This window comes from Penicillium oxalicum, chromosome II, assembly GCF_001723175.1.
Source record: "Penicillium oxalicum strain HP7-1 chromosome II, whole genome shotgun sequence".
NCBI lineage: Eukaryota > Fungi > Ascomycota > Eurotiomycetes > Eurotiales > Aspergillaceae > Penicillium > Penicillium oxalicum.
In genome coordinates this window covers 3222487-3248264 of record NC_064651.1, presented here as the reverse complement: position 1 = coordinate 3248264, position 25778 = coordinate 3222487, and the positions used below count along the sequence as shown (strand labels likewise).

General features: G+C 52.5%; 8 protein-coding genes and 1 non-coding gene across 9 annotated transcripts; 4 read left to right on the top strand and 5 right to left on the bottom strand.

Moving 5' to 3' along the window:
- Positions 1–359: 359 nt before the first annotated feature.
- POX_b03003 (uncharacterized protein) lies at positions 360–754 on the bottom strand (the record flags this gene model as incomplete). The annotated part of the gene is made up of 2 exons (XM_050111910.1): positions 360–540; positions 696–754. The coding sequence occupies 2 exons, from the start codon at positions 752–754 to the stop codon at positions 360–362; spliced, it is 240 nt and encodes a 79-aa protein (XP_049972256.1).
- A 2903-nt stretch (positions 755–3657) lies between these two features.
- On the top strand, positions 3658–4047 carry POX_b03002 (uncharacterized protein; the record flags this gene model as incomplete). The annotated part of the gene is made up of 1 exon (XM_050111909.1): positions 3658–4047. The coding sequence occupies one exon, from the start codon at positions 3658–3660 to the stop codon at positions 4045–4047; it is 390 nt and encodes a 129-aa protein (XP_049972255.1).
- A 714-nt stretch (positions 4048–4761) lies between these two features.
- On the top strand, positions 4762–6772 carry POX_b03001 (uncharacterized protein; the record flags this gene model as incomplete). The annotated part of the gene is made up of 3 exons (XM_050111908.1): positions 4762–4937; positions 5098–5209; positions 5306–6772. The coding sequence occupies 3 exons, from the start codon at positions 4762–4764 to the stop codon at positions 6770–6772; spliced, it is 1755 nt and encodes a 584-aa protein (XP_049972254.1).
- A 1208-nt stretch (positions 6773–7980) lies between these two features.
- Positions 7981–8811, top strand: POX_b03000 (uncharacterized protein; the record flags this gene model as incomplete). Its single annotated transcript, XM_050111907.1, has 1 exon — positions 7981–8811. The coding sequence occupies one exon, from the start codon at positions 7981–7983 to the stop codon at positions 8809–8811; it is 831 nt and encodes a 276-aa protein (XP_049972253.1).
- Positions 8812–9060: 249 nt separating this feature from the next.
- POX_tR043 lies at positions 9061–9132 on the bottom strand. Its single transcript has one exon. It is a non-coding gene; the product is annotated as a tRNA-Arg (tRNA).
- Positions 9133–9556: 424 nt separating this feature from the next.
- POX_b02999 (uncharacterized protein) lies at positions 9557–11368 on the bottom strand (the record flags this gene model as incomplete). Its single annotated transcript, XM_050111906.1, has 4 exons — positions 9557–10566; positions 10636–11024; positions 11104–11141; positions 11243–11368. The coding sequence occupies 4 exons, from the start codon at positions 11366–11368 to the stop codon at positions 9557–9559; spliced, it is 1563 nt and encodes a 520-aa protein (XP_049972252.1).
- Positions 11369–12322: 954 nt separating this feature from the next.
- Positions 12323–13273, bottom strand: POX_b02998 (uncharacterized protein; the record flags this gene model as incomplete). Its single annotated transcript, XM_050111905.1, has 1 exon — positions 12323–13273. The coding sequence occupies one exon, from the start codon at positions 13271–13273 to the stop codon at positions 12323–12325; it is 951 nt and encodes a 316-aa protein (XP_049972251.1).
- Positions 13274–15696: 2423 nt separating this feature from the next.
- Positions 15697–17812, bottom strand: POX_b02997 (uncharacterized protein; the record flags this gene model as incomplete). Its single annotated transcript, XM_050111904.1, has 2 exons — positions 15697–17559; positions 17687–17812. The coding sequence occupies 2 exons, from the start codon at positions 17810–17812 to the stop codon at positions 15697–15699; spliced, it is 1989 nt and encodes a 662-aa protein (XP_049972250.1).
- Positions 17813–21935: 4123 nt separating this feature from the next.
- POX_b02996 (Linoleate 10R-lipoxygenase) lies at positions 21936–25565 on the top strand (the record flags this gene model as incomplete). Its single annotated transcript, XM_050111903.1, has 5 exons — positions 21936–22334; positions 22404–22501; positions 22576–22817; positions 22885–25434; positions 25501–25565. The coding sequence occupies 5 exons, from the start codon at positions 21936–21938 to the stop codon at positions 25563–25565; spliced, it is 3354 nt and encodes a 1117-aa protein (XP_049972249.1).
- Between the last annotated feature and the right edge of the window lie 213 nt (positions 25566–25778).

Genomic DNA, 25778 nt, shown 5'->3' with positions numbered 1-25778 from the left:
AAAAAAAGCAGCTGGATCTCAACAGTTTTCCGTTCACCGAGTCCCCGGGTTTTGTGCAGGCGATGTTTATGTCCTTTCTCACATCATACCATCCACACATAATCCAGTCGTCGAGTGTTTTTGGGCACATAATACTCATGATGACACAGCGGGCAATTGAAATGGTCTCCCAGATACCAGGTTTCCAGACACTCTCGGTGAAAGACGTGCCGGCATTGCAGTTCGCGAATTTGTTCCGTGCGACTTACTTCATCGAGACAGACGGCACTGTTTCGTATTGATTAGCCTTGAGTCTCTCTGCCTCGTTCTCTTCCTTTTTTTTTCGTCCACCTCAACATTCACACCGGAACCATAATGTCTCACCAAACGAAATGACCATCCACTGCTTCGGAGAGACCGAGGCTCCCCTTTGTGATCGTCCACCATTCCTCCAGGGTTCGAGTGGGCGAGACCGCATCTAGACTCCGAAGTCGCTCGTCTGCGTTCTTTGAGGACTGCAGGAAGGTCCGACGATCTCGTCGGTTGATGAAGACGGTTAAACTAAATCGCGGGTTGAGTATCACACTCGATGGCCCATAGAATAGAGGGTCTGTATCCGTCGGGGACCATGGAAAGAAGGCAAAGATGGAAGCAGGTCGTCGCGGCCCAAGCAGAGAGGCGGCGTCTTGAAGGGGGGGAGCTGACCGGTGACTTACAGTAGACTTGCAATGATCAGCACCACCACTCCCAGGCCAATTCCCAGGACGATGGCCATATGGGTGTTTTTTAAGCTCTGATCCCCCGCCATCTTTCCTATGCACCCTTTTTATGAATTCTGTAATTGATGACCGCGTGCGTAAGAGTATTCTTGCTTTGATCATTCGCGGTACGCCGAGGAAGTAGGCGAATAGAGAGTTGATGGCCGTAGTGTACAAAAACAAAACAAGCACACGAAGGAGGAGAGAGGAGAGAGAGAGAGATCGATGACCGTCTGTAAAGATGTCCGTCTAGGAGTTAATAGCGGAATCGAAGGGTGGGTGTGTGTGCGTGCGACCACTGTCTCTCTTTGCCTGTCAAAGGCAGACTGGGTCTCCGCAAGAGGGCAGCCGACGGGCTGATAGTGGATCTTATTTGATTTGGTTCTCTGGTTTTCTTTTCTTTTTCTTTCTCTTTTTCTTTTCCAAAAGTACCTGCCCAGGCGTCTCAGCTCAGGAAGAGACAGGACTGATGATCGACCCTTGAGTACCCAAGGGGGAGGTGGAGAAAGAGCTTGAGTCTGTGTGACTGCGTGACAGGATGACAAGTGGACTGTGGAGACCACAGTCCGGGTAAGTAGATTCTTATTGACGAGCCAGACTGAAGCTAATGGATCGACCTGGTAATATGGGGAACTGGAAGCTTGAAGACTGGAGCAGAACCTCTATGCAATGCCCTCCAGGAGATTCAGGTCCAACTCTTTCCTCTTTTTCCCTTGATACTGCCGGCTCGAGGTTCTTTTGTGGTGCAGTGACCAATGGAAGAGAGAGAGAGAGTGTGTGTGTGTAAGATGCTGGCAGCCGGCAGGGATGGGCCAGACTGGGCGAGAATTGCGGCGGGGAGAGAAGAGCGCTCGTGTCTCGGTATGTACAACGTCCAGCTCAGGCTGAGGGCTGTACGTTGGTCGGCTGGATTGCACCTTTTGTTCTGATCTCTTCTCCTCTTTTTGCCTCTTTTTTTTTGGCGTGTATGATTTTCGGGGGGGGGGGGGTCTGTTACCTGTCGAAGGCGGGGAATAGAGTTTCACGGGTGAACAGACTCGCAGCTCGACCCAAGACGGGCGCAGATCATATGACAGTCTGATCCCGTGCATTCTTCCCTCGATTCCCCTCACTGGCTCGATAAGCCCCCCCCCAACTCCAAATCCTTTTCAGCTTCGTAGAGGAGACATGGTTCACGTCTACTCCCCCCCCCAGAATGCTTGTTCGTGGAACCGGTCGCTCCCAGGCTGCCATGATTCACCACGCCCATCACCTCCATTGCATTCATCAAATGATGATGCACCCGGACGGGGGGATGTTCAACAGGCCATGGTGATGTGATCTACCCGGAGACGGAGACTGTCGAGTGTGATTTAGACTCAGGCGTGAGGGAGCCACCGATGGCACGACTGAGATTGAGATTGAGAATGAGAATGAGCTCCGACCCTCGAAGGATGAGACTCCGCACTGGCTATTATTCATAAGTGTCATGCACCGGGAGCCCTGGTACTGTAGTGGATACGTCCGGACAGTCGACACTCGCAGGTATCTACGTAATGTGACATGCGCTATACGGGGTGGTGCAGAGGGTGATGAGTCCAAGGTACCTTGCTGTCATATGCACTATGACCACTGGCTGCTATCACACTAATACTCCATGAGAGAGAGAGAGAGAGAGAGAGAGAGAGAGAGAGAGAGAGAGAGAGAGAGAGAGAGAGAGAGAGTGTGTGTGTGTGTAGGATGTTCTGTCATTGAGCATGAAAGTAGGTACTTAAGGTTATTCTGATTGTGGATTCCTTGTCCCTCAAAGATCACGTGCCTGTCGAAGGTACCCCGCTGGGGCTCCGCACAGCCAAGAGCTCCCCACTCTTTCCCCAATCTGCTTTCTTTGCTCATCTCTGTCTTCTCTCGCTGCGGGCGGACAGACAAGATAGTCGACAAGTCTCTTTCTGGAGACGGGTGCCCATCCATCTTGCGTACTATCAAGCAGGCACCACCGAGCTTCTGTTCTGACTCAGGCCAATCGTCCACTCGCATCAAGCTGTGTAATTGCTTCTCACCGCCTGCCCACTCATTCGAGGGGGAGAGCGAGAACCGGCTTCGTGAACTTTCCAAGAACATCCCTTGCGACAGACAACGTTGGCCGATTCCTTGCAACCCTGGGACTGTCACAACCCATTGGAAAGTCCAGCAAAGGAAGATGACATTTGGACGGCAACTTACAGCCACGGTGAGAAAATTGATGACTGGGCTGAGAATGACTTGAGAGTTGAGAGAGGACTCTCACGGTGTCTTGGTCCGATGAAAATGTCAAGGGTACACCACGAATGCATGAATAATGGCGGACACCCGTCATCTCTGGATCACCTTGCGCGTGTCCAACGGTCTGTAAAGGTTGTATACTGGTCAGCACACGCCCCTCGTTCCCGCGGATGAGCCCTTCGGGACGATCCCGCCAGGCTTGATCAAGTGCCGCGCGTCGGGCTATCCTTCCGTAGGAAGGAAAAACACCCCGCCTCGTCGAGGGAACTTGAGTCCAACAGATTGCTGCTCGCTCACGGTCGACATGCAGTCTGGGAGGCAGCGAGGGAGCCTGAATATCATGGGAAATCGTCGAAGAAGGGTCCAGTTCCCCATGATCGCCCTGCTTGTGGTAGCCTTTTAGTGGGGATATTTTTTTTTTGGCACACCCGACACTTGAAAGACAACGCCAGCTCAGCGGACGGGTCCAGATACCTGCCCTAGATCAATCTTATGTGCACCACCAGGCGACTTGATCAGGCTCCTCGGTGATGTCCGGCTTTTCGGCAGCCTGCATGTAGCATTGCTCACCTACTTGAACAAGGTTATTACCACTGTCATATGGGCTGTCCTTGGAGTCTTCGACATGTAATGCATAGAGATCAAAGGGACTTCACTTTTCACGTCCATTGCTAGAAGGATGCCAAGTGACCATGGCGGTTTATTCGTCTGTCGCGTGGAACGACGGACCATCGTTAGGTTGTATCAGTTTGATCATAACCAGCGTGTCGCCAATGTCCAGAGGTCTCTAAAATACGACGATACTGGTCCCTTGAGGACAAACACGAGTTCCTTGATCCTTGATGGACCCCGTCGCGGTCCAGCCGCCAAGGAAACGGGTCCATCGCCGCGAGCGGCAGTCCCGGGCGCGTCACGTGAGGACGTGTCACGGCGCGTTTGGGCGAAGATCATCCGGAACCAGGTCCGCTCTTGGACTTTGCCTCGCCAATTCGAATCAATTGATCTCGACAAGGTCGAACCGGGAGTCTCATTTTGCGTTTGCAAAGGCCTTCAACTGGTCCCCTCGTAGATTCACGGATCGGGACGTCAAGACGAAATGGCTAGACCCTGTGAAGGACAAGCCATCGGAACATTTTTGCCTGGAATTCTCCAGAAAGCGCATGCATTCTCCTCACACGTGCGGACACGCGAGGGCCCCCGTCCGTCATTCCAGACGGCCTTGGAAAGTGGGGATTCTCAATGATCAGTCGACTTGAAGAGTGCATGGCAGGTACTGTAGTACTGGATTAGCTTCCTGGGAGGAGGTCGTAAGAGCGCGTCTCGACTGCAGCAGTCAATAAGTCCAAATTTACGAGACACGCTCTAGACCCCAGACTTGAAAATGAATTTACCCTAAAGGATGAAATAAGCTATCGAGTAAAATTCCACAAAAGCTACTAGACCGAGAGCGAAAGTCACGTTTAGAGAGAGAGAGAGAGAGAGAGAAAAGAAAGGGAAGGAGAGATCACAATACAAGTATTGGGTACTTGACGGGGGCACGTCGAAACTAGCGCGGGCCACGTTCTAACTACACTCCCGCGTCCACATCGCGACGCGATTCTCACGGCCCTCTTTTACATGCTCGCTTCGACTCCAGCCTCTTTCACTCGTGATCGCGGTGCTTGCCCTTTCATCTTTTCTGCATGCTTCCATCCCACCTTTTGACTCATTTCATCATCCAGTCCATCAATCACCCCGTGAAACCATTTATGAACTTGATGCTCGCCTGCTCTTCTTGAGAGCAATGTCCGACCCGGAGCCTACAATGGCGGCCGCCTCGTCCTCGCCATCGCTGCCGGCCGTCGACTCGAGTGCTCTGACCTATGCCTTTTTGGTGCACTCGCAGAAGACGCTCACACAAAATCTACCGCCCCGAGTGGACAACAAATTACTCGCGCGACAAAAACGTCGTCGGACAAGGTACGTGGTCGATCGGATTCTCTTTCATCGTTCTGCGTGGAGCAAATCTACAAGTAGACAGCCGCGGGCCGTCAACGCGTCTTCGGGAACGCCCCCCCCCAAAAAGAAGGCGGCCAAAACAGCTGACTCCTGGACAATCGTCTGCGGTTTGACCCTTTAGCCCCGAGGACCATGCTATTCTCGAAGCCGAATATCAAAAAAATCCCAAACCCGATAAACTTGCTCGCACTCAAATTGTGAATCGCGTCTCGCTGGGCGAGAAGGAAGTACAGGTAGGCGATGCCAAGACTTGAGAAGCGTCCACAATTTTCCCGCCATCCGCCAGACTAATCATTTCTTACCCTTCCTCGTCTTTTGGGATGGAGCAGATCTGGTTTCAAAATCGCCGCCAAAACGACCGACGGAAATCAAAACCGCTGCAACCACACGAGTTGCTTGCACCGCGCTCCAGCATGTCGGCCTCATCGGTTCATCATCCAACAAGTGATGACCGCGCGTCGGCGGAGCCGGGGTCATCGAGTGGGGCAGAGCAAGTCGAAGGGCAGGAGACGATCCACGATTCTCGACCGTCCTGTTGGAGCGATGGACTCTTGCATCTCCCGGACGACTCGGATCCGATCGTGGAAGATGAGGACGACGAGGAAGGAGAAAAGGGTGATCTCGACCCGGTGAATCCAAGCACACAGTCCACCGTCGCCACAGAGGTCGTGGAGGAGACTCCGCCCACCACGCAAGAAGAGTTTCCGGGCGCAGAATCTCAACGTCCATCGCATGAGAGACCGGTGGAAGAATCTGAAAAGGTCGTCAAGCGGAAACGGTCAACGTCAGATCTGCGGGAGGAAACGACCCGCGATCGGTCCGCCGTCCATGCACTCGCCACTCCCATCAAGTCCCCCCCGTCTCTCCGCCTCTCGCTCTCCTTTGATGGAGAGGCGATGGTGCGCAAGGAAGATGAGATGACTCCATCGCCCCCTCATAGTCGACACTCTCTGCGCATTGCCATGTCCTCCGATGGCAAGGCCGTGATTCGCGGCGAGAATGAACCGTCGCCTTCCAAGAATCGCGTGGCCATGTTCTCCGTCCGTCGGCCCAAATTCACAGGTCTGCGCCGCAGCAGCAGCGCCATCTTCCCGGCCACGCCGCAGACAGCCACGTCCGAGAGGGATCGCATGTTCGGTCGTTCCCGCGATGCCCGAAACTGGGAAACTGCTTTTGACACGGATGCCCGCAGTGCCCTCGCCACTCCTACCTCTTCTCACAAAATCCTAGGCTCGTCCCCGGGACTCTTCCGCTCTCACAGCCAGCGCTCGCTGGTGCGCAGTGCCTCACAACGCAACAGCATGGCCTCGGTTCTGGCAGATGCGGCGCGCACCCCCATCTCCGAATCCATGGGCGAGAAGAGGCGAAAACTCTCTCGAGCCACCTCGTCTCTCGGGAGACTGGAGACGGAGCGTCAGCGGAGCATGCATTATCAATACTCTAACCTCAAAGAGACCCCCTCCAAACCTGGCAAGAAGGGAGAGATGGACTTTGATCTCGGGGATTCCGACAAGGAAAACTGGGTCCCCGGCACCCGATCACCACCGGTGCGACGACGCAATCCATCCGCGGTCCCTCGACCCGCGTTGCGTGACGCCAACCGCAGGGCTGGTCTCGGCATCTCGTCAACCAGCAGACGCAACCGTCAACCGCCGTCAAGTGGCCCGGGGAAAGCAGAACCTGAACTGAGCGCTGAGGTGTCGGCTTTTATGGCCGGTGCCTCGGGCAGCAGCCCAAAAGATGATCTGGACTGCGTCCAAGGTCTTCTCTCCCTCAGCCAAGGGGCATGGCGCTAAGACTCTGATCCGTATGCACGGGGCATTACGATTAAAAGGTCTCTACTACTCGATGCGAAATCTCGTCACATCGATGGGAAGAAAGATACCATATCCAAGGCTCCATCAGGGATTCAAAGTCAAAACGCAGCCATTCCCATTACTTCTGCTTGGCCTGGCCTTTCCTCATTTTCAATCTGCACAAAAAAAAAGAGATTTGCTGACATGATTCATGTTATGTACTGCATCATCATCCTCTTTTGTTCTTTCTCCCTCCCTCCCTCCCTCCCTCCCTCCCTCCCTCTCTCCCTCCCTCCCTCTCTCTCTCTCTCTCTCTCCTCTCTCTCTCTCTTCTCTCTCTCTTGTGCAATGGTTTATTTTCACTTTTACTACTACCCTCTCTCGCTCTCATTCTTGACGAACTTGCAAGCGGTCATTTTGTCACATCTATCATGTGATAGGCGCGAACCTCGCGCAGCCCCCTTTCCTTCTTCCGGGGGTGGCTCATATCCTTTTTTTTACACCAGTGGGCACTTTCTACTGTCTACTTAGCGAGTACCAGTGGTTCTCTTGAGATGAAGATTACAAATGCAAATTATTCTAATACCACTCCAACTCTGACGAGCCCTCGAGTACGATGCGTATTGACGTGGGAAAGTGTTTCTGGATTATTTGCCCTGTTTTTTTTCACGCAACCATATCTGCCTACCCACGGGTTGATCTCTGCATACGTGAGGATTCCCCGTTGTACCAGCGAGCAGGAACCCGGCTTCCCCCCGTCACCGAATTCGCACCGGCCGTTGGGCTGGTGGCAATGATACTCCCATTCGAGGTCGATACCATCTAGATGGTAATTGAGGCAAGTGAGGTCGGTGTGCCTTGAAGCCCCGCCAAGTTGGGCAAGTCGCTCCTTCTCGTGTCCGTGTCCTCGTCCTCTGTTTTTCCTTATGTTTACTTCCCATTCTGCTGCAATGGGGGGTTCGACTCTGCATGATCTCTTCTGCAGTTTGTCAGATTTTGCCAACTTGTTTATTTTCATTCTGGACAAGGCTAGATTTACGACGTCTGAAGTATGACTCGGTGACCAAGGATGACTGATGAAATTTTTATTAGTCTGACGAAGACTGACGTGATAGCCCGAGATCAGATCAAAACGGCCGCAAGCAACACCTCGAGGCTTGTACTCCTTGACCCCCCTCCGCCTCGTTAATATCACAGTCGATCCCGCCATGGAAAGACCCGAATTTGACAGTTTCGACGTTGAATGTGAGAGGGAAGCGATCGGATCGTCGGTCAAATCAATACGAGCAATACTCGAGACACTTTACGCCAAGCCTGGTCTGGTGACTGCGTACGCAAAGTTCACCAATGTCCCACCAGATGTCGCCGAGAAGAAGTTCAGAAAGGGCTGCCGACAATTGTACGACGCCGCAACCCGGCTTCTGATTGTCACTGTACTAGGGCTGGCTCACCACACTGCTGCCGGGACATTTGCCTGGTTCTTTACTATATCTTGCCAAACAGCTAGAATAGAGCTTGTTGCTCCAACTGCATCAGCAAGGGTATATGGAGCACAAGGCTACAAAGAGCCAGACGGCTCATGGTCCCCAGAAGAAGTTCCTGCCGGTCGAAATCCTATTTGGCCGTCGGTAGTCCTCGAAGTAGGATTGTCTGAATCGAGAAGAAAACTCCGTGCGGACGCTGCCTGGTGGCTGACGAACTCTGCGGGCCAAGTTAATGTGGTCATCCTTATCTTCATCAATCGCGCTGTAGCGGAGATAGTATTCGAATCCTTGGTACTTCAGCAACCACCTACATCCCTGGACCTCCGCAGCGGTCGACGACAATGCCAGCTTGAAACCCGGCAGTCAATCACGGTCACCCGGCCACCAGGCGGTGTCAATCAACCCATCACCACGTCGCCAGACACGTTGCCTTTCACGATCACTTTCGAGGAACTCATGTGCTGTTCGCCACTCCCACCCGAGGCAGACATGGCGATCCCGATTGCGGCCCTAGAGGGGATTGCGAGGAATGTTTGGAAGGCTCAGGGACTTTGAGTTTTTCTTGCTATTCTCCTTCTCTTACCTTCATTTTTTTCTCCGCCTGTTCTTTTCTTTCCCTTTGCTTTGTGACTATCAATTTGCCTAGTAGTATACAGAATTGTATAATTACGTTCGTTCCCAGGTATACACACTCATAACCCATGAAGCTGGTTGATTCACGACAGTATGTACGCTTGACGCGGCACTAAGGACCGGGGCGCTCCAAGGTCCATCAGAGAGAGAGGCAACGGATGCCAAAAACTTTGACCGACGCAGGGGTCGAACCTGCAATCTCTTGATTCGTAGTCAAGCGCCTTGCCATTGGGCCAGCCGGCCGAGTGCTCGAGATGATTCCTTTTGAGCCACCGGAGCAGATGAAATTTCAGAAGCAATTATGGGTATAAGAATTGAGCATGTCATAGTTTTTTCCAGGGTGAGAAGCTGGTTGGATGGAAGCGTTGAGTGAGACCCCACATCAAGCCCGCGTCTGCATGGGCCGGGATCCACGTGAGTGGGGCTGAAGAACTCCCCGAGTCTTTTTGACGCGTTCCGATCTAAACTACTTATGGAAGTACTATTGCACTTTAGGAGAGTAAGGGGGGAGTTCTCGTCATGTGCTACGATACAGACCCGTTTCATCGAGTCCAAGGTTTCAAAAGGAAACGTTCAATCTACATCCAATACTGTTGTGATAAAGTATCCATGGACCAGCCCCGAGGCATTACCCATGCGATCACGCATGTAAAATATTCAAATCATATCACTTGGCAGGTGTGGCAGAAGGCAGAGAATCATCCCGCAAAGACCCCGGAGTCACCCCAACGTGCCTCAATCCAAGCTTCTCACAAACCTGCATCGCCGCTCGCTCGCCGCTCCAGTAAGCTCCAGTCGTCGTCCCCAAAGCAACAAACGGCGCTGTATGCTCGCCCGCAAACCACAAGCCTCGCTCGAATCCTGCGCCTGCACCGGAACGGAGGATCTCGATATCCTTGTCGGCCTGGGTGAGTCCGACTTGAAAGTTGCAGTAGGACCCGTTGCCTGAATAGGGATCTTTCTGCCATTGAGTGGCCAGTATGCCAGTAGGAACGCAGTCTGATGAAGAGGGATCGTAACCGGGGAATTTGGAATAGAAGGGTTGGAAGAACTTGATCAATGTTTCTCGATACTCGGGAGACTGGGGGTCGAGAGAGGAGATTTGGTCAACGATATATGTAGAGCATGGACCGTAGGTGTAGAATAGCAGGGTGGGATGGTTGCAAGGCGCGGGAAGCGCGGCCAGAGAAAGGCACTCTTGATTCCATTCCATGCCTTCGGGGTGGTCGGCGTATGCGGGTTCGAGAAATTGGGTAAACACTGGGTTCATGGCGGAAACTGCCCCGGGCGTCGGACGATCGGCTTTGCGGTTCTCGGCATCTTGGCCGGATTCACGATGCCAAAATGCCCGGGGGAAAGTGACGTAGACTTTCTCCAGTCGGCCGTAAGAAATACTCTGAATCGCCGAGAGCAATCGACTTGGCAGGGGAGGACTGAACGCTGCCGTATTCTGTTTCAGCCAGCCCAGTGGGCATGTGACTATCAGCTCATCGAAAGTGTACTGATCACCAGATGCGGTAAATACACTGATTTGCTGCTGAAGAATCGACGTCTCGTTGCGAATCGGCGTCTCGATACCCACGACTGGCTGATTGAACTTGATATCCGCCTTGGCAAGCGCGGTCTGTGACACAAATTCCAATATCCGCTTATATGTCGAGGCGACAAAGTCATTGCCTGTCGACCTCCGTCAGTCCACCATCCGATGCAAGCCGAGAGATCTTGCCCGAGATGAGAGCGACTTACTGCCATCGATGCATTCTTCCAGACAAAAGAACTTCAGACTCTGACGTCCAATCGGATCACCCACATAACCACCCCAAAGCTTGCAAGCGTCGAGACAAATCTCTTTCTCCTCGGGAGAATAAGTGGTCTGCTCTAGCTGGTCCTGGAAGAAATCATAGAGACTGCGCTCGGGAGAGATCGTCTCGCGCTGCTGGTTGCTGTATTCAAAGGCTCTCGCTATAGTTGACCACGTGAAATCCGAAGCTTTTGTGGTCGAGGACTCGTCTAGAACTTGTCCGTCCCGTGTGATCATGAGATTTCGACCCTCTGGATCGCATGCCACTGTCTTTGTTGCGGCCGCGATGGCCGTGATTGGATTCGACCCGGTACCGTGAATCCAGTTGGAGCCCCTGATACTCGAGTGAGCAAAGTATTCACCCAGGTGCACGACGCGAGGATGAAAGTCGTGTCCAACTTCTTTTCACCTACAGATCCACGAGATGACCACCCACCTCTTCTTGATGAACCTGATGGCGGGTTAGCTTGCATACTCATCCAAATTGCACGCTTTTGCTTGCATGTCCATCCGTATCTAGAGGGACCTAGTATCATAGAGAAAGAGACTGACTCGACCACCAATCCGACCCCGAGCTTCCAGAATAGTCACCTGGGCGCCGCTCTGGATGAGGATATCGGCACAGCGTAAGCCTGATAGACCCGCGCCGATAATGCCGATACGAGGCTTGGCCGACATGACGGCGACCGGCGGAAGTTGCGAAAGACTAGACGCAGAGGAAATTTCGACTACGTGCCAGCGTTTCACCGCAGGTGGTACACGCTCGCGCTGTTGGCGATAAGGAGATAGGCCAATCTTGAACAGCGCATACAGTTGGGGTCAGTCTACGTGGGTGAAGATCGATGATAAGAAGGTGGGGAAGGTGGCGGATGATTGGCCGCGATTCAATCTATGGGGCCGGAGGGTGAGTGCTCAAATGTCCGATCCAGGGCGGCTCTCTATTTAATACCATAGAATTATGAGTCGAAAAAAGTAAGAAAGAGTGCGTGGGAAGCCAAATTGAATTGGAGTTCGTAGTAGCGACCTGAGAGAGTCGATAAAGCGAGACGGAGCCACAATCTCCATCCATGCATGCCAGATTCAGCAAACTCATAGCTGAGCCAATCGACCAAAAAGAAAAAAAAAGACGCAGAGACGGTGGTATCACGAGCGAGAAAAGAAAGGAAAAACACGATAAAAAAAGGGAGGGGTACCCCGAAAAGAACCCAGAAACAAGTCAAAAATCAAGCAACAAAACCAAGGGGATGATGCCCAAGGGAACACGCCAAGGGAACACTCAACGCCTAGCCCAACCTTGTGACACTGCGGAAGAGCAAAATGTTGGTATCCAGAAGAGCGCCAACCGTAAGAAAAGAACTCCTGTTTGTATGACATCGCTGGGGGGGAGAGAGAAAAGCACAATCGGCATGAAAATGATGGGTATGTACATCGACGGATGAGATGATGGTGTGGAGGTAAAGAGAAAGCCTTCATATCTGGGATGGATGGTCCAGGCTGGCGATCCGTATCGCACACCGGTGTTGAGACAGATGAGACCATTGGGAGCTGGATGCCACGCGCTACAAAGGCCCTTTTCATGTAGAAGGTCGGCACAGCAAAAGCATCCACTGGGGGACTCGGGACGTGTTCTTTCTAGTCCTCCCAGATGGTCTCCAAGTCGAGGTCTTGGCGGCGCTCAGCTCCGCAGACACTCCAGCGTTTGCGCTTGTCAATCCGTGAGGTGTAGGCATTGTTTCCTCCACGAGTCAGGCTGAAGGAGTTATAAGGGGTGGCCACGTCGGAAGCGCCTCGTCGACGACCTGCAGTGCCTGCCGCATCGTCGGCATCGGCGGCGGCCTTGAGCTCGGCAATTCTCTCCTCTTCCAGCGCTTCAGCCTCAGCGTCAGGAATATCCGGAATAGTCTCCAGGGACGAAATACTCGGGCTTCGAGAGCGGAAACTGGTCGGGGTGGAAGGGATGGAGGAAGTGGAAGAAGCTGAGTGGATGGGGTAGGCTTCATTGTATCGACCACCGAGTGTAGGTGAGCCGTGCACCGAGGGGGGGCTGTTGATGTGTTGCTGCTGGAAATGCAGAGGAGAAGTCGAGCGCAGTCGGGCGCTGCGTGAAAATGTCTGTGGCATCAGCACGGGCGAAGAGGGGGAGCGTGGCAGTGTTTCGAGCTCTGCGTATTCGGAGATGGTCTCGGAAATGTTCAAGGAGCCCAGGCGAGTCTCGATATGGTCGTCGGTGCGCATCTGTGAGGTTGTGGATCGCTTGGTGTTGTCAAGGGTGGGTTGAGGTGTCGGCACCCCGCGGCCGTTCACGAAGATGTACCGACCTCGCGAGTCCATTCCAGGAGAGGAATATGCGCGGGTCATGGAAGGCATACCGGGAATGCCGGCCAGTGAACGAGAGCGTAGATGCGAGCGAGCCAAAGGGGACCGAGTACGGACGGGAGTCAGTGGCTCAGGAGAGAGCGACGGGGTGATCATGATGTCCTCATTTCCAACGCGCGCGGGTTGGCCTTTGGAAGCAGAGGCAGTGGCACCTTTAGTGGTAGACTCCGAGGCGCCCCTAATCTCCAGCCCATGTGAGCCGACCATAGTTTCTGTGACCGAGAGTGATCGACTCTGGGTGAGAGTGAGGCGTAGGAAAAGGGCGAAGAGGGCGCAAAGAGGAGCAGAGGCAGGACAAACTGGGGGGAGGGGAGTTTGAGAAGTGTTGTAAAAGGGGAAGAAAAAGGAGCGGTTGGTGTTTCACGCTGGACGCATCCTCGTGAGGAGAACAAGAAAGCGGAGGAGTAAGAAGTGAGAAGAAGGGGTTGGAACCTTGGACCTGCCAAGTTGGGAGAGGAAGAGGACAAACGTGCGGAAGGTGAAATGAGTGAAATGAGAGAAATGAGAGAACGTGAAGATCGGATCCACGGGCTGGTCCAGCACGAAAAAAAAAAAAAGAAAGTTGCGGCAAAACGGCGCCAAGACATGACCCGAATAGAGGTTGTAATGGTTGGGACTTTTTTTTATCTGGATAGACTCATACATCTATCTAATTCACTGTGGGTAAAGATTCGAATCCATTGAATAGAAAGATAATCTCAGGGACCCACTGGGCAAGAAACAACACTACAATGTAGCGCACGCGTGTCACTCACTGCTATCTCGCAGCGGATGACGAACGCACTGGATGGCGGAACGAGAAGCCTCGGTCATAGTTCCCTGGTTGTATAGAATAACAATGTCGAATTTACCGAGACTCAATCCGTCAGTGAAACTAAGAGACGAACTATTAAAATAAGGCCACAGTTCCCGGACAATAAATTGGTACTTTAGTACCTGCAGAATGCTGTAATCTAAACAAATCCGATATCGATGAACTCGACGAGATATCCTGCTAAAAAAAGGACTTTGCTCGTCAATGAAACATTCAGAAAAGCGAACAACTGGGACCAGGAATATGATCCCAGAAGCCCTCAATCTCGCAAGCTCGATACCAACAACGCAGTCTCCCGCTTCTCTTCTCCGAGAGAGTCTTCTTTCTTCCATTTCCTTCCACAGGGCGGGTGTGGTGCCCGATCGAGTCCGAGCGTGCGACAATTTGTGCCCGGATGGCCCTGGAGGCCTTATGACGATCATTCACGAAGTTCACACGAGCCCAGCGATTTTGCAAGCGCAAATCCTTCAGAATATGAGTCTATGGCCACTGAAGATCCATAAAAGCAGGTCCATTAATTTCAATTGCTTGCCCAACATCCCCAAAGTCACACAAACGCGTCTACTGATCGGGCCTGGCGAGAGTCACCAATCGTCAGTTTCAGGAATACTGGAAGTGGAACCTTTAATGTGTACCTGCATACTCAGCCATTGCTAGCCCCATCCGTGACCTTGGCGGTTTCGCTCCCATCCATCAACTCCTAGGCATTCCTTTTTGGGCAGATATACCGACAAAAAAATATGTAGAGTGTGTCTACAGATGCCCAACGGTCAGTGGATCACCAGATTGTGAAAGGGGTGATCTGTACTGGGCAAACGGGTCAGCCTGATGGGCCGAGAACGCGCGCAAACCATGGAATTCATGTCCAGAACTCCACCACGTCAACGAATGCAACCTTAATTGTCAATCGCGGCGTATGCAAGGGACGAAAGAGTCGAGACTCTTGACCGATGACGCCATCCTGATTGAACTGACCTATGATCTATACTCCAATACGCCGTGGAGATGGACCGAATCTGAGTGACCACGAAAGTCGCCATACCTTTCAGGACCACTCTGATGGAAAATGTAAAATATTATTACTTCAGACTTGCGGCAATCTAATCGCTCCTTAAAGTGTATACCACTGAAACTTCAATTTATTCCCCGTTGCTGCCCGGATGCCACATATGCACTCGAAAATAATTTTGGCAGCGGCCTCGGCCATGTTAGAGGTACACTCAAACCTTACAGTCTCACCTTGTCCACACAATTTGATTCTGCAGTGCACAATCCGTACAGATTTCTAATCTCAACAACTGCATTCAATGTGATAGTATGAGTCCTACTACCTTCTGGTTTACCAGATTTCCTTTGCCAGGCTTTGCTCTTCCCATTTGTCACGGAAGCGCTCCGGGCGGGTGCCAACTCTACCAACAAGGCTGGGCCCACAGGCTATTTGTACGTAGTATTCACGTTTGCGGATACTGCCCGGGAGCCAATACGTACTATACATAGATGAAGCGCAACATGTTCATGTCCACATGCCTAGTATCTTTGATACCCTCAGCACCTGGGGCTAAGTGGCCTTGAGACTAATAATTAATCCATTCCATCGCATTTATTCGCCGCATCGCGCTTTTCTCGCGGAATTAGTTACGTATACCGTATGCCTCAAGCGCATATCTCCAAGTTATCCCAGCAGTGTTCACCACCAGCGAATTGTAAGATGCCACACTCCGGGCAGTGGTCTGGTCACATACATATCTTTTGGCCAACAAAACTTTCCCCTCTGTCCAGATTAAGTCGGAGAGAGCGTGGATGGGCATATGTGCAGTCAGCACTCCGCGGTGTTCTTCTCCTTCTGCTCTCGCTCAAGAGCCTCCTTGCACTTCTTCGAGATGCTCTTGCGAACATACGTCTCCCGGACTCCGTCTCCCTCGTTCTTGAAAACAACCCATTCGCCCATTCCGTATGACGCGGGTGCAACACGCACTCCACGACCACCTCCGCCAACGATCACGTTGCCTGGGCGGTACTGAGGGTCGGCTTGCATGCGGCGGATGGCCGAGACGTGGATTTCTGCGTCCATGGGCACATCACGTACCTCTCCGCGGGGTAGAGGCCAACAGATTGGCTTCCACGAACCGTCCTCTTGAAGATCCATGCGTCGGAACGGAAGCCACTCCATGATGCGCCACGAGAGGACTGATATATGAGGGAGACCTTGATTGAATCTCAGACAGTCGTGCAGAGCACCCTTGGTACTAGACTCGTGCAGGGCGTCCCAAAACGCACGACTCGCAGCTGATCGATCTTTTTCTTCCGGGACAGCCCGGAAGGCATCCGAGTTGTCACCATGACCGTCAGCACAATAATGCTGTTCATAAGTCTTCCAGTCCTCCCGGATCGGACTGTAGTCGCCTTCAAATTCTTCCAAGCATTGAAATTGTTTCATCTTGCGCTCATCCAACTCAAGACCGGCTTTGCGCGCCTCCTGTACCATCCAGACCAAAGGGGCGTGACTCAAAGCCCACCGTTCGCCCTTTTGCAATTTCCACCCTCCACCAATGTCGGCGTGGCAGCCGGGAAACCACACCTCGTGGATGTCCTGGTGTTCTTCATCATCTTCCTCGCCGGAGAGACTCGGAATGCGGATCGAGATATCACCAGAGTGGCCGCTGCGAACCGATTGGCGTTCATCGACCAAGCCCGCGGGCCTGGGTACCGTGAGGCTGTTCCGTCGTGGGGACGGAGCCCGATACCGATGGCCCATGTGATCTGCAAGGTTATTCTCGCTACCTTGATTTGAGGAGCGAGACGGTGGTACATGGTAGTAGGATTCACCCACAGAAGGACCCCAGCCAGGAACGTGGGATACGTCCGCTGCGGTATCGTGGAGAGCAGGGTGACCACTGGGAGCCAGCTCCACCTGGTCATTCAGTGTTATGGCAGGCACCTCCGGCTCGCCACTTGTCGCCTGAGCTCCCTGGTGCTGAGAATGCAGATGCTGAGTCGCAGAGGCATATCGTGACAGCAAATGGTGTCGGAGCTTTCGGTGCTCCCTAGTTTGTGGTCGGGGCCCCGAGATGAGATCTTGTCGAAATTTGGCTCGGCGCTCATCGATCCCCACCGCATGTCGAATGATTCTTGCAGAACTTCGGGCGGTATAAGGGAATTTGCTCCGTTGCATCCAGGCGTTTTCAAAGCGAGGCACGCTGTTGACCGTGTCGAAGAGCCCCATGAAGCGTATGCGTGAGATTGGACGGCTGAAAGTTTCGCGGAAAGCTTTCATGTACTCAAAGAGTCTCTTCTTCTCCACTCTATCTTCCTCACTTTCACCTGCACGCTGCTGCCACTTGGCAAATGTCTTCCAGGCAAAACGAATGAGCTCTTCGTTACCCGCCTCGAGAAGGCCAATATAGTCCAGCATCTCGGCCAAGAATCGTGCGATGTATGCGCCACGACTGAAGCCGATGAAGAAGATCTCGTCGCCTGGGGAGTAATAGCGCATGAGAAACTTGTACCCACCCATGACATGCTCGTCAAAGGAAGAACCGACGGCCGAGTCTTTTGCCTTTAAGTACCACGACTTTATGCGTTGAATACGACCATGACTGGTGAGCGATGCGGTGGTGGTATAGGTACCGATGCCGGGTTGGTAGTAATGATATTGATGACTTTGACTGCGATCTAACATCTACAGGGGAAATTTTTCTGTTTTAGCAACATCGATGGGCAAGCCGGACGGAGAAAGCTATTAAGGACCAGGATCACTGGACCCCGGGGGGGGGGGGGGGGGGGGGGGGGATTCATGATCAACATACGCGAAAGATCTTGAGCACGTTGCTATCAGATTCATCGCCAGCGAACTTGTTACCGGTACCATCAAAGCAAAGTACAAATTGCTTCGAATGCCCACTTGGCTGTGTTGGACCGGTATACGTTGCCATGACACATCAATAGACGCGACACTCGTTGAGCGGGAAGATCGACTTTGACGAACGTCAAACAGAGAACTTTGAAGTCGACACACAAAGCTCTTTGACTCGCGACACGACTGAGAGATGACGCTGAATATTTGTCAAGGAAAGACCAAATCCTGATACGATTCATCGATAAACCATTCTCTCCCCTCCCCTCCGAGGAGAGTGGTACCTAGTATCTGCAGCTTGTCACTCACTTCCAGATTCGAGGGGGCCACCAGTCGTGTCTTGACTCCGGCTGGTGTGGGGTGTCGGCACATTCCATTGGTATCCTGCACGGTCTTCTGTTACATGCGATTAATTCGTATTATGCCCCGTGATATTTACCAGGCCCCCCCTATAGTAGCTATGTACGACAATAGCGTTCATTGATCCCGCTTCGACGAGACTCGACGACGGTCTCCATGGAGCCACTTCATGTGGTACTGGGCTGCGCAATATTCTCTGATCTTCCCTGTTGAGATCATAGCAATGCATTTGGCACCATGCTTCTTGCCGCCCAGGCAAAGGCTATGGAAGACCTCACATGAATATCGCGTCAGAGGCTCGGATTACAAAAACACTGAACTGTCGCTGTCGGCACAAAGTCCCGCCCACTCAAATCCATTCCTTCTGCCCTTTTCTGCTCGCGTGGAAAAAGTGTTGCGCATGAGGCCCAGCACATGCCGGGGGGGGAGAGCCAATTCTCCGCAAAGCAATCATGGTACAGCGCAGGGGCCGTGATGGTGCTGGAATTCAGCGAAATAGTGTAGGTAAGGATTATGGAGGGGATCGGTGGACTACGCAAGAGTATCGCCGCTCGATTTTTTTTTTTGCATCGCAAGCAGACGCAGTACCGTCATTGGGGTGTGATCATGCATGGCAGTGGGGCTACGAGTCAAGCTAATAGACTGCAGACCCATACTGCCGGTGCAGAACGGGGGTACAGCCACGTATAGCGCAGTTGGTTCGTGTTTCTCTCCCTTCCGTTCAGCCCACCGAGGGCAGATCTTTTCCAGGACGGTAGGGGACCGAGCCCTTTATGGTCGTCTTTCTCTGCAAAAATTTTGTTGTTTACGTACCAACAAGTCGTCGCTTCACAGCTCGCAGCCCTCTCCGGAGATCTGTAAGGGGCAGGCCGGGGGATTCTCCAATAAGAAAGAAAAGCGATATGGACGAGAGCCGTCCCCGGACAAGTCTGGGAGAAGTGGCTGCCAGTACTAGATCAATAGGTGTCTTTGACTTGCAGAGGAGCTCTGGGAGCGGATGCGTAAGATCGAACAACCATGGCAAGTCTTTCTCAGGGAGCCCGAACTAGGCCGAAGGACTTCAAATCGCGGAGCTGATCTCAACACAAGTGGACACGGACCCGACAGACTCTAACAAACACTAATCAACAATCAGGTGCGGTTCAACAGGGAGACGGGTCCATCGGTCCCGTGTCTTGCAAAGTCTGTGATGGTTGATCTGACTTCCCGCATCCAATCCTATTCCTCTGACCACACTTGGTTGTGCGCCCTTGGTCGTCTGAAGGATTATCAGTGAGTGTCCACTCTTCGAAAAGAGTTTCGTGCAGCGCCATCGATCCATCTCGGCACAACTCGAGTGGAGTCTCCCGTGTCCCGTCCATCCACTTTCACTCGGCGGTCCCAGCTCATCAGTATCTTGTAGGACGTATAGGGACCGAGAGGTGGTCGATCTGAGTCCCCGGTGGTATGGAAGTGGGAGGTGATGTATCACATTTTCTAATATTTGCTGATCCCGCCCTAGAGAGCGGACGAGCGGATTAAAGCTGGTCTCACGAAGCTGTTCAGTGCAGGTTTCACTCGTTGAACTGTCTGTGACACTCCTGGTCGGCTCGACTTAACCCGACTCTGGTAAACACTTCGCGGAGTGATCTTCGTGACTTATCTAGTCGGCTCGCCACAGTGTCGAATTGTCGACGCCACTCCATCACAGAGAGATCTTTGTCACAGAACGAAGAGATCTTATCCGACATAGCTGCCGCCACCCTGTCATCACTCCCAGCTCCAGCCAGCAGTCGCGTGGATGCAAGTCCACCAACCCTTCATTTTCGGTAACTGGTATCCATAGCTTGGACAGAGTGCTGGGACTAGTGATCTACACTCTACAGTAGTCTTGCTAGTAGTGTGCTACTACTGCTGTCGAAGTCCCGCACAAGGTTTTTTTCCAGTAGCTGTGTCGCTTATGTTTCCCGGGCGAACAGGTGGGTCTGTCGATCGATCCGGTCCGATCGTCGGTAGCCATGGATCGGTGATGCTTTGTTTGGCTTGAACTCGGACTGGTGTGACAGTCCGCGACTCCACAGAGTCCACTTTAGTCCGGTCAGCCAACTCTGTACCGCTGGATCACTGTACTTGGAGAGTCTCGCGTTGGATGGCCAGGTCGAATTCGCGACTTCATCGTTCGAAACACCCTATGCAGGATTACTGACCAAAATTCTCGACGCGACCATTGCCAGTACATGATGCGATGGGTCCAGCATTGCATTCCTCAGTTAGGGCCATGACATGGCTGCATTAGTCTTGCGCGGCTGGCCTTGGGCGCTCGTCGGGACTTCATTCGCAAGGCCGCAATGCCATGTTCGTGTGCAGCCGTCGACTCCGAGCTTGTGACCTCGGAAAACTTCATTCGGTGGCGCTAGTCACATTTCCATTCCCCGCTCTCCAAGATGTCTTCAGCCAGCCACTCGGGTCTACAGCAAACACAAAGGTTGATGAACTCGAGATCGCGACATCCCCTTGGATATGCCCCACCTGGCATTTGTCAAGACTCTGGCCACTGTCATTTCACGCTCCACGTTTAGAGGTAGGTGTAAGAGGTCCGTCCATCGCTGCACGCATCATCATCACAGCACTGGACACCCAAGCCTCCCCACCCCTCAGGCCGGCGCGTCTGATTATCTCCTTTTCTCCAGCCTGCCTGGTCTCGTCGAGATTCCAAGCCTTAAATCTCCGGCGACTCAGACTTCGAGCAATGGACCTCCCGGTGAAGATCTGGCCCATCTCATAGCAGATCTCACCGCTATTCCCAAAGAGAGGATGTATCTATCTGATCGCTCCCCGGCGGAGCCCAGTTCCAGGACAGGGATACTGTCGGAGATCGCCACGCAGGGGGAAGAACTATATGCGCTTCATTTAGTTCTTCGCTTGCCATGGGGAAGTGTCCAGACGCTTCTGGCCTGACATCTCTCATCTCTCGTAGTGCATTCAGCCTCTATACGCGCATGGGTGGAGTGCATTACCCTTTGATAGGTACCCATGGGTACCCATGAGCACAAATTCTTATTGACTCCAGCTTCTTTCTCCTAATGCATGCTCACCTCGCGGAGAAATAACGACACACTGTACCACTAGTGCTTGGTTGAAGGTTCTGGTGTGACAAAGTCTGTCGAAGCTGAGAAAGCCAACCGCAAGCCGATCGGCAATCGTAGCACTAAGTGGCCCCGGTAATTTCGTGCTTCTGATCCACCCCATGCATCAATGATTGTGTGAGTTAGCAACAGAACAGGCTTTAACTCAACTGGCTACCAAGTGTCTGCAGAATGACCCACTCGTCCTGAACTATTGTTCCACGCCGGGGAAAGTTGACCCGATAGATGATCTTGTGCCAATTTCTGGTCCAGTAAGCTTCAGCTGGACCTAGTGCTCAGCCCGCACGGTGTCACAACTAGAATCGATCTCCTTTGAATATTCAAGAGCAAATTGAATCCGAAAAAAAAGGAACCCCCCCCCCGGGTCCATCACGATGCGAAGGCAAAGCGGGACATGGGTTTTGGAACCATTCCGCCTCATTGAGACGAGACGGTTTCTAAAGCCCCTGCGATTATTAGCCCTTGCCCCCGGTCTGAAATTAACCGCAATTTCATTTAGCAATTTTTGTTTGTGACAGCTACAAAGTCCACTTCCAACCGAGGTCACGGTGGGCTCTTTGTCACGTTCATTTCTTCCTCTGTCAACAGTCCATTGACCTCATAATTTCTGACCCGAGACACCCATCTATTCGTCTGGCTTTTTGATTGCCGTGAAAGCCCCTCGAAGAGAGTTTCGATTAAGTTGGTAGCTTCTTGCAGCCAGAAAGAATTGTCGCCATGCTCCGACGATTCTCGACTCAGTTCCGGAAGAACAAAGAGTCCAACAGTGATGCGGACTCCTCCAAAAATTCAAAGGAGAATGGCAAGCGCCATTCAAAGCCCATTCAGCCCTCGCGTAAAGCCTCGTCTCATGATGAAAAGCAGCATTCAGTGAATCGAGCAGAGGTGGTTGCGGTCTTCGAGAAACATGCGCAGGCCATCCACGCCTCGCGCGAGCCTCTTCCAAGTCAAGGTGGCGATGGCGCATATCTGAAGCACGACCAGTCTTCTGGTCTATTCGAGGATATCAAATCGCTCGGTTTCCGCGATCTCTCGACAGTGAAGAGTTTGATCAAATCCAAGGCCTCGGGCGAATTGATCGATGACAAGACGTATCTCATGGAGCGCATCATCCAGGTTCGTCAAAGCTCGACTCGAGCTTGCAGCGTCATTTCAGGGGGTTCTAACCACAATTTGCGGAAATAGTTGGTTGCGGACATGCCTGGTCATTCCAAGAATCGTGTCGAGCTCACCAATCAGTTCTTGGACGAGCTTTGGGACTCCCTGCCTCACCCTCCTCTCTCGTGAGTTTGACCGATAGCTCAAAAGCCAGAAGACTGATGAGAGGAAGTGAAACAGATTGCTGACGTGTTGACAGTTACATGGGCGATGAGTACAAATATCGATCTGCCGATGGGTCGCGAAACAACCCAACGCTTCCGCAGCTTGGAGCAGCTAATACCCCATACTGTCGCACCATTCCTCCGCTCACCATTCAGCCGTCGGGGCTGCCGGATGCTGGGTTGCTATTTGATAGTCTTTTTGCCCGTCAGAAGTTCACTCCACACCCTAACAAAGTGTCGAGTATCTTCTTTGATTGGGCTTCGCTGATTATCCACGGTGAGCCTTACTGGCGGAGTTCCCCCAGCCTCAAAACTGTGGCTAATTGGAATATTTTAATTTCTAGACATCTTCCAAACCGACTACCGTCAACAACATGTGAATAAGACCTCTTCATATCTGGATTTGTCAATCCTCTACGGCGATGTTAAGGAGCAACAGGATCTCATTCGATCACATCAGGATGGAAAGTTGAAGCCCGACTGCTTCTCGGAGGGTCGCCTACAGGCGCTCCCTGCAGCCTGCGGTGTGCTTCTAGTGATGCTCAACCGCTTCCACAACCATGTCGTTGAACAGCTCGCAGCGATCAACGAAAATGGTCGTTTCACAAAGCCACTCGACGGTTTGCCCGAGGACGCGGCGAAGAAAGCCTGGGCCAAGTATGACGAGGATTTGTTCCAGACTGGCCGCCTGATCACATGCGGGCTGTACATCAACATTACATTGTACGATTATCTACGCACGATCGTCAACCTCAATCGCACAAATTCCACCTGGTGCTTGGATCCTCGAGCCCAGATGGAAAAGACGGGTGCCACCCCTTCTGGACTGGGTAACCAATGTTCAGTCGAATTCAACCTCGCTTACAGGTGGCATTCGACCATCGCGCAAGGCGACGAGAAATGGATCGAGCAGATCTACTATGACCTCATGGGCAAGCCCGCGGAAGAAGTCTCCATGCATGAGCTGCTGATGGGGATGAAAAAGGTCGAGGGCTCGCTTGATCCCGATCCGTCCAAGCGCACATTTGCTCGCTTGGAGCGTCAAGCAGACGGGACATTCAAGGATGAAGAGCTTGTTGCAATTCTCACCAGCGCATGTGAAGACGTTGCTAGCTCGTTCGGACCCCGCAACGTCCCCAAAGCGCTCCGTTCCATCGAAATCTTGGGTATTGAGGCTGCCCGTCGTTGGCACGTTGGGTCGCTCAATGAATTCCGAAAACACTTTGGGCTCAAGCCATACGATACTTTCGAGGAGATCAATTCGAATCCCGAAATTGCAAACTGCCTGCGTCATCTTTATGAGCATCCGGACTACGTGGAGCTCTACCCTGGAATCGTGAGCGAGGAGCCCAAGGAGCCCATGGTGCCTGGTGTTGGTATCGCACCAACGTATACCATCTCGCGTGCAATTCTGTCTGATGCTGTGGCTCTTGTCCGTGGTGATCGTCACTACACTATTGATTATAATGCTCGTAATTTGACTAATTGGGGCTACAATGAGTGCCGGTACGACCTGAACATCAACCAGGGTTGTGTCTTCTACAAGCTGGCCCTTCGTGCGTTCCCCAACTGGTACAAGCCCGATTCTATCTACGCCCACTACCCAATGACGATTCCGAGTGAGAATCGCAACATCATGAAGAGCTTGGGCCGAGAGCAAGATTATTCTTGGGAGCGGCCCTCTTTCACTCCATCGCGCATTAACTTGTCATCGCACAACAACGCCCGTCTTGTGTTGGAAAACAGCACAGACTTCACGCCAGTGTGGAGCGAAGCCATGACAGAGCTGTTCGGTAAGGGCGAATTTGGTGCTCAGCAGCGCGAGGCGATGAGTGCGGCTTTTGCCACCGAGGACTTTTTAACCTTGGTCAAGAACTTTTATGAAGAAGTCACCCTTCGTCTCATTAAGGAGAAGGGTGCGAACCTCGTTGGTACCAACCAAGTTGACATCACGCGCGATGTCGGCAACCTTGCCCATGTTCATTTCGCATCGGCCCTCTTTGGTCTCCCTCTAAAGACTGATGAGAACCCTCGCGGTCTCTTCACCGAACATGAGATGTATATGATTCTGGCGACGATCTACTCTGCACTTTTCTATGACGTCGATCCTGCCAAATCGCTCCCTCTTGACAGCGCCGCGTCTGCTGTCGCTCGGCAGCTCGGCAGCGTTGTGGAGGCTACCGTCAAAACAGATACGCACAGTGGCCTCTTCTCTGGACTGATAAACAGCTTCCGCCCTCATGATAACGCAATTCGTGAGTACGGCACTGCGGCCCTCCGGCGCGTGGAAGAGTCGGGACAGAGTGCGTCTCAGATCACCTGGTCCCATATCATCCCGACAGTCGTCGGCATGGTCCCCAGCCAAGGTCAGGTGTTCACCCAGGTCATTGAATACTACACTTCGCCCGAAGGCAAGCATCACTGGTCTGAAATTAGTCGACTCGCGCGACAGGATTCCAAGGAATCTGACGAGATGTTACACCGCTATTGCTTGGAAGCCATCCGCATCAACGGCACCTTTGGCGAGTACCGCGAAGCCAAAAACCCCGTCATCCTCGAGGAAAATGAAGAAGTCATCAACGTCCAGCCCGGCAACAAGATTTTTGCCTCATTTATCCAGGCCAACCTTGATCCTAGTGTTTTCCCCGAGCCCAACTCGGTCAATCTCAGCCGCCCCCTGTCCTCGTACATCCATCAAGGCCAGGGACCCGCCAATGGTTTGGGCCAAGAAACTACCAAGATTGCTCTCGTATCCATGCTACGTGTTGTGGCTCGATTGCCAAATCTTCGTCGGGCCCCTGGCGCCCAAGGCCAGCTCAAGAGGATTCCTCAGAAGGGCGGCCACTACGTCTATCTGCGCCAGGACGGGACTTCTTATTTCCCCTTCCCAACGAGTAAGTTTCATGTCAATCTTTGGCTTTCGAATTTCATGTGTGCACGATACTAATCACTTGCAATAGCGCTCAAGCTTCACTGGGACGGCGATTTCGAGTTTCAAACCTCTCAGACGAGCAAGAAGCATTGAGAGGGATCGATTTATTTGTAAGCCGTAGACTCTGCCCCCCGAGGATTTGGCCGGCTGGGTTGGAATCGTACGAAATAATGTTGTATGTTGAATGTTCCAATGTTATTTTATCTTTGAATTTCACTTAATCCCAGTTATCCACAGAGATTATCCAGAATATATCAGTTTGTAGCCAAAGTGGACCTCGTTGCATTAGAACCCTTGTGGCGTGCA